Consider the following 14,774-nt stretch of genomic DNA (forward strand, 5'->3'; position numbering starts at 1 on the left):
CATCCAGAGGTCAGAGGACAGCGCTCCAGTGGGATGAAACTCAGGCATCAATCCTGTGCAACAAGGACTTTTCCCAGCTGAGCCATCCTTCCAGAAAATTCTAGATGTTTTCTTTTGCAAATTTACCCTGGTTGTCACAGGACAACAGCATGCTGAGGCTGTCAGCCTGTAGAAGGGATGTGAGTGTACACGTCCCCCATGTGGCAGCTGAGCAAATGAGGACACGTGTGCCTCCTGCCTGATAATGGGAACATCTGGTGTCACTTCATTTCCATGTGAACTCCAGTAGGGCCATGAGAGGTGTGTGCCTGGGCTCTGCACTTAGGCTGATGGGAGTTTGAATTATGTCAGCCACTTTGTGTCCCAGGAGCTTCAGCTGTAAACCAGAAATGATAACCTCGCCTTGTAAGATGAGAGAGAGGAAGTAGAGTGTCTGTGCCACGCTCACCAAATTCTGTGTCAAGGTACTTCCACAGTAGACCCTCATCTCTCTGCCATTGCTAAATTAAGAACATCTGAGGCCGGGCGGTGGTGGTGGTGCACACCTTTAATCCCAGTACTCGGGAGGCAGAGCCAGGTGGATCTCTGTGAGTTCGAGGCCAGCCTGGGCTGCCAAGTGAGTTCCAGGAAAGGTGCAAAAGTACACAGGGAAACCCTGTCTCGAAAAAACAAAAAAACAAACAAACAAAAAAAGAACATCTGCCTCACCTCCATCCCTTCTGTTAGCAGTGAGCTCTCAGGTGACATATTTTTTTTATGCATGCAGCTAGGTTAACGATCGAGGTTTCTATGCTCAAACCCTCAGTAAGTTCTACACATGGTAGGCATGTCTTGACCTGTATCACAATGCTTTGGAAGGGAGACATTTTGTCACCAGGCCAGCCCCTACGGGGCAGCACCCAAAGAGACAGGGTGGAGACAGTAGCCCAGGATGTAGGCTTTCATACTTCTCGAGGTGGCTGGAATTTCTGTCACAGGCACCTCCCCATGTCCTTGCCCCACTGTGACATCTGTGCTTGTGTGCTGGTCTTGAAGGTGATGGATGCACTTCTCCTGTCAGATGGAGCTCTCTGTGTCCACATAGTCTAGGTACCGGGTGTTCTGCAAGCAAGCACTAGGAATGATGGAGTGAGCCAGTAAGCAGCGCTCCTCCAAGGCCTCTGCTTTAGTTCCTGCCTCTAGGTTCCTGCCGTGACTGCCTTCCGTGATGGACCGTAAGCCGTGAAATGAACTCAGCACTTTCATGCCCGGTTTGGTTTGGGTCCGTGTTTTATCTTAACAGCAGAAAGTACCTAGAGCAGGACGCTTTGAAATGTTTGGGAAAATAGGATGTAGTTGTCAGATGTACCATAGAGGGGCTGAGCGGTCTAGGCCATTCATCTTCCTGCCAAGGCAGTGAAAGCAGCCGCCTCTGGCTCTAGCTGCACAGCTCCAAGCTGCTCCCACCATGACGGGCGGACTGCATGCACCCTCTTGGATCATGAGTGGAAATAAATCTTTCCTCCCTGATGTCACTGCTTTAAGGCTTTTGGTCACAGTGTATGAAAGTAATGCAGAGAGGTGCAAGGGTGGGCAGGCTGCAGTTACAGCTGTGAGCAGAATCACTCCAAAGCTGGGTCAGATACGAGGTGTGAGAGATGTACAACGCCGAGACTGGGCATCTGCTGATGACCATGCTGACTGTAATTTCCATTACCATGACAGAATACCCCTGACAACTGAGGCACTGGAAAGCCTTATTTTGGCTCCTGGTTTCTGAGGGTTTGGCCCCATTTGTTTGGGCCTGTGATCGGAGCATGTGACAAAGAAGAGCTGTTCACTTCATGACCATCTGGAAAAAGAGCCAGGGTACCTATATCCTCTTCGGTTTTAAGCTGCCAATAAGTTCTTCTAACTAAGCCGCTCTACTTCCCAACAGTGCTACCTACTGGAGGCCAGGCTTTTCATACACAGACTTGGGGAATGCTTCAGTGCCCAGCTCTGGCACCGTGCACGTGACAGATGTGGGCAGAGGGGCTGACGGCTGAGGGAGCTCAGTCTGCCCCATAGCTGTACTCTCCCATAGAAGGGATATTTTAGCTGTGGTTTTCAGGTCCCTAACCAAATTGTGTGAATTGCCACACAATTGCTGACATTCTGGTCTCCTGTGCATTTCCACGGCATAATGCTTTGGTAGAAGAGAATTATGTTTCTATTAAATGATCCAAAAATGGCAGAGGAAGACGCATCCGAGATGAGAATTCTCCTAACTAGGGCAGTTGAAAGAATCAGCTGGCATGAGTGTTCTCCAGGGTCTGTGTTTGCGTAAAGTCCAGAAAAGGCAGAGTACACACACTCAGAGGCCTGCCCCACTCCTACACGCCCCCCTCCCAGAGAATTCTGCGGATTCACAGCCTCCATGGCACAAGCAAGGGCCAGCCTTTCAACACTTTGTGCTCCCATGGAAGGAGGAAACTGATTGGATCGTTTCTTTCTTTAATATCATTTCTGGGGCAGCGGGGAGGGTGGTGCTGAGCCACAAGTTATCAATTCAGAGAACCTAATTAGTTTACTTGTCTCAAAGTGCACACAAAACACAGCCCTCATTCAGTCCACGACTTTCAGTGGTCCCCACCACGGGATTTACTTCTTCTGGGGTTTCTTTCTCTCCCAGGGCAATCTCAAACCCAGCACCTGGTCTGCAGCAGGGTGTATGGGTCAGCTTTCAGTCTGGTTAAAGTAGCATTTAAAGTTCTGCGACACATGTTAAGCAAAGCCCTCTTCAGCTACCCTTGGATGATGATGCAAAAGTAACCTGTTCCAGAAAGTGGTGGTTTTAGGATTAAGAAAAGTTCAACCAAAGGCTTTCGTTTACATTTCCAAGGTGCCTTGGGCTCTTGGAGGACGTGTGCAGTGGGACTGAGGTGGCCCTGTGCCACCCTCTGTCATTTGAAAACCTGTAGGGTTTGGTGGGGGAATCAATGGCTTGCAGCACACCAGGGCGGCTTCCCAAGAGGCATTTTAGAGGCAGGCAACATAGGGGACAGCCAGGCCGCTGGGCAGGAAGGTTCCTTGTGCCCATGATACGTATCTTGAATAGATTAGATAGTATGCATTATACACTGGGTAAGAAATCACAAGCCCACACCATTACAGGACTACTTCGAAACTCCACTCTCGACTCAGCTCAGTCAGATTTTCTTGGGCGGGTGCCAGGCAAGTCATGCCTCGGATACAGAGATAAGGAACAGCTAGCCAGTAAGTGTAGCCTCCAGGGACCAGGACTCAGCCGCTCAGAAGACTCACACAGTTGGTGGTCCTGTCTGCTTCTCTTGGGGACGGCCCTCTCCCTCCGCTGCCTGGGGTCCAGGTGGGGAGGACACTTCTGGGAGTGACCTGGAGACCCCACTGGCCCTGAAAGCCCTCTGCAGGCACGATGCTGCAGGGCGGGCGGGCGGGCGCGCAGCTCGGCGGGGCGGGGAGCACGGCGCGGCGCGGCCAGGGCGCACGGCCCCTCCTGGCTGGGGCTGCGCGCACGGCCGCCTGGCGCCCTTCCAGCGCGGCGCACTCACGCGGGCGGCCGAGGAGGAGGCTCCAGCCTGACTGACGCCTCTGGAGCCGCTGTCTCGGTCCCGCCGCCACCCGGCCGGGCCCTGCAGCTACCGCGCAGGCCGAGTGCGCGGGGGCACGCGTGGCAACACAGGGACAGGTAAGCGCTGTCATGCCGCGAGCGTGGGCACTCGGGAGGCCCCTGAGGTCCTCGGGCACCGGGCTTGGCTCTCGGTGGAGCCTGGGTGGCGTGTGTACCGTGCAGCGGGCTCCGTGGCAGCCTGGCACCTGGGACCTATCCCGGGGGACTCGTAGCCCGGGGCGTGGGCAAGGATGCGGGATGCGCGTGGGCCGAGTGCAGAGGGATGCACATTGCCCTGCACCCAGGGTCAGGCGCCCTGGAACCCAGCTCCGGGAAGTAGCCCTTTGCTGGGGAGTGGGGACAGTAGAGGAGCGAGTGTGAGTGTGTGCAAGGTAGTCTGGGGGCGATTTTCAAACTCGAGGATGCATTTGGCCATGAAGGCTTATTTCATACTCCTTTTCTTCTCTGCTTACCTTTGAGGCACAGGCAGTAAGAGAGAGAGAGAAAAAAAGTTAGGAATGTTAAGTGTCTGTAGCTAACGCTTGGGTTGTGTTTGTCTTCTCCTAGGCCTGCCATTGGGTGCCAGCGCTGCGCAGACGGGAGGGGGCGAGGTGGGGACAGATGCAGGCGACTGACTGACGCCGGCCTTGGGATGGGGAGGAGGAGCGTGGGGAGCCTTCCTATGGGTGGTTAATCGCCACACGTCTTCTTACTCCTTTTCCTCCCTCTCTCCCTCGACCATGGCAATTGAAAATGATAGTTTTGAGGTCCCCCGTTGGGGTATTTCTTGGCTAGAACGGGTAATCTTGAGAAATAACCTACAAATGATGTGGCTCTCGTTTTGGAAGCAAATTGTAGGTAATTCGGTTGAACGCACGCCACGGAACACTAGGAATTACTTTTAGTGGATCCAGTTTACAGTGACCGCGCGGTGGCTTGCTGGGTTCCTGTAAAAATGTGGCCAGCAGGGAGAGCAGAGAATAACGGTAAGGTCTTTGGCCCTTTAATGATGGCCCTTCCGAGGCAGTTCCTTGGGAATATTTGTGGTTGTGAAATGTGCTAGCATGCCTGTCAATGAGAGGGAATGCCTTCGGAAGTTTACATTTAGAAACTACTCATCTATATTTAAAAGGGAAGTAAAAATACATCCCAAACACACTCTTCAGCAGCAAATGATCAGGATTCAATGCTCTGCTTATAGGAAGTCGGGAACACGATTTTGGATCACTTTCAAGGCTGTGGTTGGTAATCCAAGGACATCACAGATAAGAAACCGGTGTGTGGTAGTTTATAAACAAGGAACATTTAAAGTATGATAAGATGAACAAAGCGTCAAGTAATATTTCTGAAAATAGTTTCTAGTGGTAGGTAAGGCTCCTGGATGGCAAGTCAGCTTCCTGCAAGCTGGCCTTTGCTGGGTCTGTCTTACACTGCCAGCCTGCCCCCCCCACACCCCTTTTATGCTTGAGTGGCTGGCTATGTCAGGGTGCTTCCCTGCCCCCGCCAGGTTTGAGCTTAGGAGAATGCCCACAAAGTCTGGACCCAGCCAGCTCACTTACCAGTAGTGTTTTCTAAAAATCAAAGACAAATTAATGTTAACCCCTTAAGCACTTGTCAAGTCTTTTAAGCATGAGACACTTGATGTTTTCTTTATCAAATGTTTTTTTCCTCTTATTTTAAATATTCCCCAGTTACTGAGCAAATCAGAAGATATTCACCAGTATCAGCTACTGCATCTCTGATAACCTAAGATGTAGGAAGAAAAAGAGGCATTTCCATTCCATTTTGTAGGAAACTTCACCAGAGATATACAGGCACTGAACGAATGTTAAATTTGGGTATCCTTTCTGATCATGTGGTCCAATTGGAGGAGAAAAAAATTCCAAGAAATTATTCTTTCACCTAAATAAAACAATTCGGTATTTTTTTTAACCAATAATTGAATTCTGATGAATGAGAGAGCAATGCACTTTGCCAAGTTGGAGAGAGCTGGTCACTGCATCATTAAGACAGCTGATGATATCTGACCTTCCCTCTCCACTACAAGAAAACAATTTCATCATGATCTGCTTTAATAAGCTCTAGATCATACTTCTCCAGGGGTGTGCTCCAGTAGTAGGAAGGTCAGGGTTATGATCAATGAATGTTCTGGGTTTTTATTGTTTGAAACCTAAGACATTGAATCCGAACATTTTAACAATGCTCAGCGCAGACTCCTGTTTATTTTTGTGAGCGCTTAGGAATTCAGAAACAGGGGTGTATCCAGAATAAACCAGTAAACTGGCTGTATGTTGGAAGCATGAATCTCCTCAAATTGTTGTAAACTCTGGACTGTTGGGTGCTTACTCTCTTTATCACTGTTGCTAGTGGATTGGAAAGCTGTCCTCAATCAAGGGTGGCACACACGGACATCCTCGCTTTGATGGCGAGAGCAGGCAGTGTTGTGCTGTGTTAACCTGATGCATGTTTGTGTAAGAACAGGGACACAGTTAAAAACAAGCAAATATTTCTTGGCCGTGAACTAGCCCTTAAAGCAAATGTTCCTCTAAATTATGTCTGTGTCAACTAAAATCATTAGGCTTTAAAGGTCATTGCGGGCACCCGATGTCATCAGGGCTGTGAAAACTGGGTGCTCGTCTTGGTGCTTCTTCACCCTGGCAGCAGTTGAACCTCAGGCCCCCTTGTCTGCCTCGCATGGGGTGTCCTCTGCCAGGCTTATTTTCCCATGTGTCTCGCTGCAGATACAAGGGTGGGTTTCAGCTTTCCATGCACCCCCAGGCTTTCCCTGAACTGAGGCTCAGGCCCAGGATGCCTCCCCAGCTCCTCCCTCCTCTCCTCCCACCACAACATCTCATTTTGTAGACTCTGCCCGTGTGCTACCTTCAGGGAATTTTCTCAGATCCCCTTGGTGGCAGATGTGTCTTTTTCTCGGCCCTTTGCATCTCTTGTGTTGCTTAGCATTAAGTTGGCCGAGTGCTCAGTTCTTTCTCCCCCGGAGGAGATCCTTTCAGGAGGGGCCTGTGTTTCATCTACCTTTCTTAGTCCTTTACTGCTGACTGCAGCACTCACCTCAACATTCAGTCAATAAATAATAATTAAATGAAAAACCCTCTTTATTGAACCCGTGGTCCCCTCTGAAACAAAATCTATAAAAGCACTTCACCCATAAAGCAGGTCTTAAGAATCCATCTTCAAGAAGCAGGTGTTGAAGGGAGCTGAGGACTCATGGAGAAATGGTGAGGGTCAGCCCAGAGGGGGAAGCATTCTGAGCTCAACCCATCCCAGGTGGCCCCCCACCTGCTCCCCCCTCCACACACACCAGACTACTGTAGCTGAGTGTTATAGTCAGGAAAGCTCTGTGATAACTCTGACTGCATTGTGGTTTTCCATATCAGACCCCCTAAAAATACAATGGAAGATTTTTAGTTTTATTTTTTATTTTATTGATTGATTGATTGATTGATTTTTGGTTTTTCAAGACAGGATTTCTCTGTGTAGCTTTGTGTCTTTCCTGGAGCTCACTCTGTAGCCCAGGCTGGCCTCGAACTCACAGAGATCCGCCTGCCTCTGCCTCCCGAGTGCTGGGATTAAAGGCGTGTGCCACCACCGCCCGGCTGGAAGATTTTTAGAAAAGTCCAGGTTTTAATATAATACAGCCACCATACGAAAGCTCTGATATGATTTTAACAAAAAATTGCTAACACAATCTACTGATGGCCCCTCCCTCCGAAACCAGATCAAAATTGATGATGTCTTAGTGTGTATGTTCAAACTCATGATTTGAGCTTTTACCTTGTACTCCAGTCAGATCTTTAATCTGCACCACGTTCTGCTCACCGAACTCAGACAGAGTTAATGCATGGCAGTGTGTCATAAATGTCAGGCCTAGAAGATCCATTTGATTACACCGATTTGATTGGAACGCTCTAACTCCCGATCAACTTCACAAGAATCCAAGAGACTGCATTTTAAAATTTAAAACCAGTTTGGTGTAAAACAAAGTTCACAAATATTAAGAGATGGATTGTAAATGTGCGCAGGGTAAGAACTATAGTCCTTCCGAGGTCACGATACTGAAAGTTGGATGCTTCTTTGCTCTTCTTCTGATGCCCGTATTTAATTTCAAGGGACAAGTACAGCCCATAAAATTAATGCCCAGGAGGTTCACATGGCTCTGTTGTGTTTTCTAATCAACGTCTGAGTTGCCCATACAAAAGTGCTACATATGAAATCCCCTCTCCGCCTCTCTGCTGGTCTCTGCTCCCTCTCTACCCAGGTCACTGCATATCTTTCTTTTTGCCTCTTTCCTCCCTCCCTCTCTCAGCCTTTCTTCTCTCTCTTTTCTGTGTCTCTGTCTTTGTTTATGTCTCTCTGCCCTGTGTGCCCCCCATCCCTTCTTCCCTCCCCTTCTCTCCCTTAGCTATCTGAGAATTTCATAAACGTGATTTAATCATATCCACCCCTCCTCCACCTCCCCTCAGGTCCACCCTGACCTCTCCAGCCACCCAGCTTCGTCCTCTTTGGTTTTTGAACCCATCACCTCCAGTTTGTGCTGCCCATATTCTCTTGGATGTGTGGCCCTCCACTTGAGTGGATTGACCTATGGAGGGCCACACCTTTAAGGAAAACTGACTGGCCCTCTCCTGAAGCTGTGTATCAAAGGTCAATCAATACCTCCTCAGCTAGAGATGAGACTTCATGCCCACCTCTCCTTTCCATGCTGGTTTTTTTTTTTTTTTCTTTTTTCAGGTGGGGTCTTGCTATGTATCCCAGGCTGGCCTCACATTTATAGTGATCTGTAACACAAATCTTAAATGGTCTTATTAATTAAAAACAAAAAACAAAACAAAACAAACAAACAAAAAAAAAACAAAAAAAAAAAACAAAAAAAACACCTCAAGAGCCAGGTACTGGGGTGAATTCTGAAATATCAGAGAAGCAGAGCAAGCCACAGCTAACCTCACCTTGATAACTCCTCACTGGATCCTGTTTCCACAAATCTTCAGACTGAAAGTTCCTGAGTCCTCACCCGAATGGATCTCAGCTGAACTGCTGCTAAAAGCTTCAAAGCTTAAAAACCTCTAGTTCCTGGTCCTCACACCTTATATACCTTTCTGTTTCCTGCCATCACTTCCTGGGATTAAAGGTGTGTGTCACCATGCCTGGCTGTTTCCAGTGTGGCCTCGAACTCACAGAGATCCAGGTGGATCTCTGCCTCCTAAGTGATAGGATTAAAGGTGTGTGTGCCACATTTTCTGGCCTCTATGTCTATCTAGTGGCTGTTCTGTTCTCTGATCCCCAGATAAGTTTATTAGGGTGCACAATATATTGGGGGACACAATATCACCACAGTGATCCTCTTGCCTCAAACTCTCAAGTGTGGGATTACAGTCATGTGCCACCAAGTACAGTTGAAATGTGGTTAGTATCTGACCACTCACACGATTGTAAATTTGAGTGACTGCTTACAGAGGGTTTGGAGATGGTGGACCCAGGAACACTCGGGGAACCAGAGGTTAAACTCCCTGATGCAGAAAGGGCTTTCTAGATAGAGGGGATCTTTTGCCTTCAAACCCAGCTTTAACCTGTAGACTATCTCCTTCTATGTGGCTTTTAGTGCTTTTCACTTCAATCCCTCCAAAGCCTGTTGGGGTGGAGTGTGCTTATGTGTTTCATGTGCTATGGGAAGTGCAGAGCGAACGTGCAGGACTTCCTTCAGGCATGCTTGATGTGTGATGAACGTTCAACTGAAGTATTAGTTGTAAACTGCTGGAGCTACTAATATTGTCTGCCATGGCAGTCCTGTCTTTCAGAAAACAATGACAGCCCAGGAAAGGATTCAGAGTCTACCTATTCTCTGCTTTGTGGGAGGGTATTTGACCTTTTCCATTCATACTTCATTATATATTAATGAGCTCATCCTTTTGTTTCCTGAGAATCGGAGAGAGTTGGCATTTGGGAGGAGCAGGGAAAGGGCAGGTAATTTTTAAAGCTAGGACATTAGTGCAGCTGGGACAGTGCGAGGCTTAAAATGACAGGGAGGTGAGCCTTGCCGAAAGTGGATTGGCAGATGTCCCCCAGAAGGCAGCATCTATGTGGCCTGGCAGAGTACAAGGTCCCCAGATCACGAGAGGGTCTTAGCAGACTGGCTGAGGAAGTATGTCCGCAACCATCTTGCCTGTGGGAAAATGAGTCACAGAAGATACTTGTAAAGCGAGACCACCAGTGACTGGTGACCTCCAGGAGTGACGGTTGACAATGGCAGGAGAGACTGTGCAAAGCCCCAAACCGTGGTGGTGAACGAGACAGTGAGAAAATATGCCACGTGCAGAAGATTTCAGGTCCAACGAGCCTTTCTCCTGACGTGTTTGCTTGTCTGCCTTTCAATCATCCTTCTGTGTTTTCTGCCAGCAGTTGAGTTGAATTTCATTCTCAGGACTGTGAGTGCGATCAGAAGCTTTGTGCACATGAGTGCTTCCGGTGGCTTATTGACTAGTTCTGTGTTTACCCAGGTTGGCCATTAGGTGCTGGCTGTTTGTAAACAGTGACAGCTGGTGAATTGATGTTATTTCAGAGACGCGTCCTTCTCTTTGCTTTCTACTGTGATTACATCAACCACTGGTGAAATATACTGTCTAAACAGCTTCTGGTTTCTCATGTGTTGGTTTTGAAATGTGAGGATATTGTAGCTGCAGCTTCAGAATATAAGTATGTGGGGTGGGGGATGTATTTATTTTTTTCACCTTTATTGACCCTATAACTACTCTATCTGAATTGCTTATGAGACACCCCCTCCCCAACCAGGATGGGGATGGGGACACACCACAAAATAAGAAACAACATAAAAAATAAAATCCTGGACTCTACAGACAAGTTGACAAAGAGTGAAGGAGAACAGAAAGCCAGATGCCAAGACGGTATCCCAGGGATGCTGTGGACCCAGAGTGGAGACCAGTCCCAAGCTAGGGCCTGATCAGAGAGGCTTTATTGTCTACCTGTCTGTCTATCTATCTATCTATCTATCTATCTATCTATCTATCTATCTACCTACCTACCTACCTACCTACCTACCTACCTACCTACCTATCTGTCTATCTGGCGTGCATGTGCACGTGTGTGTGTGCGCGCACACATACTGGGCAGCTGTTAATGTAGAGATGCATGAGTTATCAAGCACTGAGAACGAGAGACTGAAGGCTCAGCTCTGAGCATCTATAGTTAACCCCTAGCCTACTCCACCAAGGCTCAGGGAACATCGTGGAAAGAGTGTAAGATAGCAGGATGGGGCAGAGTGCTGTGAAAAGCCTGTTTTCTGGACATGCCATGGCTACTGGACTCTTGAGTTCAGTCTCTGGACTGTACAAGGTCAAGACCGCTGACATCCCAATATAGATGGAGTAGATGATCTAAGAGTCCCACCCCTTACTAAAGAGCTACGGGCAGTGAATAGCTCCTGGGGGAAGGAGAATCATTCATTTTTGAGAATGTGGCCACTCCTAGGATTCCCATGCTCAGTGGATGGCCCCACACCCATGACCATGTGGGCATCACTAGTAGGATTTAGTGGGTTATTAAGGAAAAAAGACATGAAGTTGAAAGGGGATACGTGAGGAGGTTGTGGGCACGTTGGAGGGGAAATAAAGGGTATATATAATCATATTCCTTTGCCTACATGTGTGAAAATTTCAAGAATAAAGAAAAAAATCTTAAAAGATAGTATCGGGGCTGGAGAGATGACTCAGTGGGTAAGAGCTCTGGCTGCTCTTGCAGGGGACCTGGGTTCAATTCCCAGCACCCACAGGGCAGTTCACAACTGTCTGTAACTCCAGTTCCAGGGTATATAGTGCCCTCTTGTGGCCTCTGTGGGCACTGTGTACATACAGATACACGAGCAGACCAACATTCGTACACATAAAGTAAAAATAAACAAATATTTTTTATGATCCCAGGCAGTGAGATTATTCACTGCCCTCTCCAGTTACAGTCTGCTTGGTTTCCTGACTATTGTTCTTGGGTAGAACTTCATTGCTCTGTATATGAGTTCTCAGCCACTCGAGGTTCAAGAATACAAATATGAGTGAACTAGCAGTCTGAGAAGAAGAGAGAATTTTTTTTTGTAGAAATCCCTGTGAGAATGTCAGGACACTGAGGCAGGGGGATGGTGTGGTTCACTGCACCTGTCTGGAGGTCACTATTGTTTGCTCCAGTGACCTCCACTCTCTCCGGAGTGTTTGACTCTCCTACAAGGAAATTCAAAGCCTACCACCCCAGTCATCCGGCCAGGCCTCCCTGCAGACAGCTGAATGAAGTCCTTTGGTCTCTGCCCAGTGATGCCTCCTGGTTGGCCCCCTTGGGAGGACTGACAGACGTCAAGATTAGGAATTGTGGCTCATCTTGAGCACTCAGCCCTAGCACAGGCCTGGGCCATCCTCGATTCTGCCTTCAGCTCCCCTTGTCCTCTTCCCCAGTAGCTTGTGGGGGTTGTGGACTGTAGTGAAGAGAGGGTACACGGAGTCATGTTAACCCTTAGACAAGGAAGAACTATTCAGTTTGAAGCTGTGGCCAAACGTGAACTTTCACAGGGTTGGAATAGGAGGGTAGCATAAAGGGGGAGAGGGGGGCCAAGGAAGACAGTTTGAAGGGGTGTCACCTGTCTAATGGCCATTTGACACCAGCAGATCGGGTCTTGTGGTACTGATGCACCATCACTTCTGAGCTTCCCCGGACAGCCACCGTAGCATGGCTTACTGGTGAATTGTTTGTTTCAACATTGTCGCTATGGTGCCAGCCTGGTCTTGCAATCACTGTCTTCCTGTCTCAGCCTCCCGAGTGCTAGGATTATAAGCACATGCTATCTCACATGAGTTATTAGTGATTCCTCCACCCCTCCGGCAGCCAGGAAACTCAGGCACCCTCAATACACACACATCTGTTTAAAAACATTAAAATCTTATCTATAGCCATTTAAGCCTTTACAAGGATTCACATTCAAGTTAGCATTCCATGTAACACCACTTGAAGCAGATACACTATTAGATGCCCAGAAGGAGTTGTATGTATTATGTAGTCCGCCTTTTAAAGAAATGTATTGTATGGCACTAGCAAAGCCATAAGTTTTAGGGTGGAGGCGTGACTGTTCACATGAGATTTAATAAAGCAATGGTTTCTGTCACTGATAAAGCTGGACTTGGACCTTCACTCACTCTACATTTGTTGATGGCGCTCTGCATCTGGAGGCATGGTGCTGACTTTGAGGAGACTCTCAGCCTTTTTAAACAAACACAGGGATGAAGATACCTGTTTGGTGCTGTGGGAGCCCAGTGGGCAGGAGAGAAGCTCTCTGCAGCTGCCTGGAGGCCACCAGGGAGGGTTTCCAGGAAGTCGGCTTCCTGAAGAAGGAGCAGAGGGAGTCTTGAGGGTGGAAATCCAGGTTAGGAGGCCAGAAGAGCTTTCGAAGCTAAAAACATCATTGCACACTGCACTTCACTGTGTGTGTTAAAAAATATGTAAACTAGATAGTTCAGAGTAAGAGCTGGGGGGTGGCGATCCGTGCAAATGGAGCACTTTTAATCCCAAGCTACAGAAACAATGGCGATCCCATTGTGTTACAAGTCCCAGCCAAGTGTCACATGGTCTATAGCTGGATCTGCTGTGGACTACTGGACCCCGCAAGGGATGCAAATAGGAGGAGGATGCAGGAGCAGTTGCACGGGACATTGGGATTTGGGGCCCTCCTGAATGTGGGGTTGAGGAAAAGAAGACAACGTGGTTTGCTCACGCGTTACCAGGAGTCGGAGCTGGCTCCGCATTCCAGTTCAGCAGCTGGCAAAGGGTGGCGGAGCTCCAGCAGCAGCAGCAGCAGCAGCACACTTCATGCCCTGGCACCTGCAAGGGCATCTCCTCTTCCTCTTCCAGTCTGCTTAGAACTGAGCGTTAAAATAATTGCAACCTCTGTATAAGTAAAAACAAATAAAAATTTTAAGTGTGTTTTTAAGTGATCTTCAAATATTCTTGTCCTTAGTTGTGTAGTATAATGTAAAATGGTTGAACCCATAATATTTTCAGGTGGTCAGCCCTGTTGTACTCCTATTTCAGGAGGGATCATAGTCAGTTTTATAGTTCGGACTGAGTGGATCTTCCCATGATGTCTTGGAGGTTCTGAAATATTGACAGCTGTAGACATCAGACTGTTACTCCCTGAGAAGAAATGTGTATTTCTGCCCGCCCCCCAAATACTTATAGTTTTTTGGGGGAATTCCCCAACAATAGTTGTCTTGGGAATCTTTGTAATATTATTTCAGCTGGAGAATGTTTTTAAAAGATTTAGTGTGTGTGTGTGTGTGTGTGTGTGTGTGTGTGTGTGTGTGTATGACTGTTTGCTCGTATGTGTGTCTGTGCACCACATGCATGCAGTACCTATGGAGGCCAGAAGAGGGCATTGGCTCCCCTGGAACTGGAGTTACGGATGATTTGAGCTGCCATGTGGGTGCTGGGAATAGAACTTAAGTCCTCTGGGGAATTGAACCTAAGTCCTTTGCCAGAGTCATCTCTCCAACCCTGGTTGAAGAACTTTTAGAGTTTACATCATAAGGCAAAGTGATCCAGAGAAAATAAAGCTGAGTAGTATTGATTAAAGCTGTATAAAATTGCTGTCAGTTGGTTCTGAGGTAGAAAGCAGATCTCATTAAAAAATTAATCTCTCTGGGGTTTAGCCTGTAATTCCTCCTTCCCTCGGTGTTGAAGCAAATGTTATTTTTAAAATGGTACTTTGCTCTAAACCCCAAACCACCGCCATCAGAGGAAATTGATATGTTTACATGATTCTGCATTTAGTGGGAGGGAGGGATCTGAAGGGCAGGCAGAGAGCCAGGTCTCACAGAGCTGGGGTGTCCTTCACAGAGAGGCTTTGAAAGGAATTAGCCTTCTGGTTATCTAGAAGATTCCTCAGCATTTTACTTCATCAGCTATTCAGATTTCTACGAAACCATGACACATTATTTTACAAGAATTAATATTGATTAAAAGCATTTCTAATTCTGGCAGAGAGAGGGAGAAAAAAGCCCTTGAAGGATAACAGACACTTGGAATGGACTCTTGCTCTTACATGATAAAAAATATATGTTAACCACTTTTTAATTTAAACTTGATGGCATTATGCATGCTC

The 14,774-nt window shown here is 47.7% G+C and overlaps 1 protein-coding gene across 3 annotated transcripts in view; it reads left to right on the top strand.

Annotated features, from left to right (window-relative positions):
* The first annotated feature begins 3,467 nt into the window (after nt 1–3,467).
* Nucleotides 3,468–14,774, top strand: part of Smad9 (SMAD family member 9) — a 49,844-nt gene continuing 38,537 nt past the window's right edge. The window contains exons 1-2 of one of the 3 annotated variants that reach the window (XM_036191191.1): nt 3,468–3,688; nt 4,459–4,596. In XM_036191191.1, coding sequence (XP_036047084.1) covers nt 4,566–4,596 — 31 coding nt within the window. In that variant the 5' untranslated portion in view covers nt 3,468–3,688; nt 4,459–4,565. The remainder of the gene's footprint in view (nt 3,689–4,458; nt 4,597–14,774) is intronic. The other 2 variants (XM_036191192.1, XM_036191193.1) reach the window with 2 other exon arrangements.

The sequence above is a fragment of the Onychomys torridus genome, chromosome 6, assembly GCF_903995425.1.
Source record: "Onychomys torridus chromosome 6, mOncTor1.1, whole genome shotgun sequence".
Lineage (NCBI taxonomy): Eukaryota > Metazoa > Chordata > Mammalia > Rodentia > Cricetidae > Onychomys > Onychomys torridus.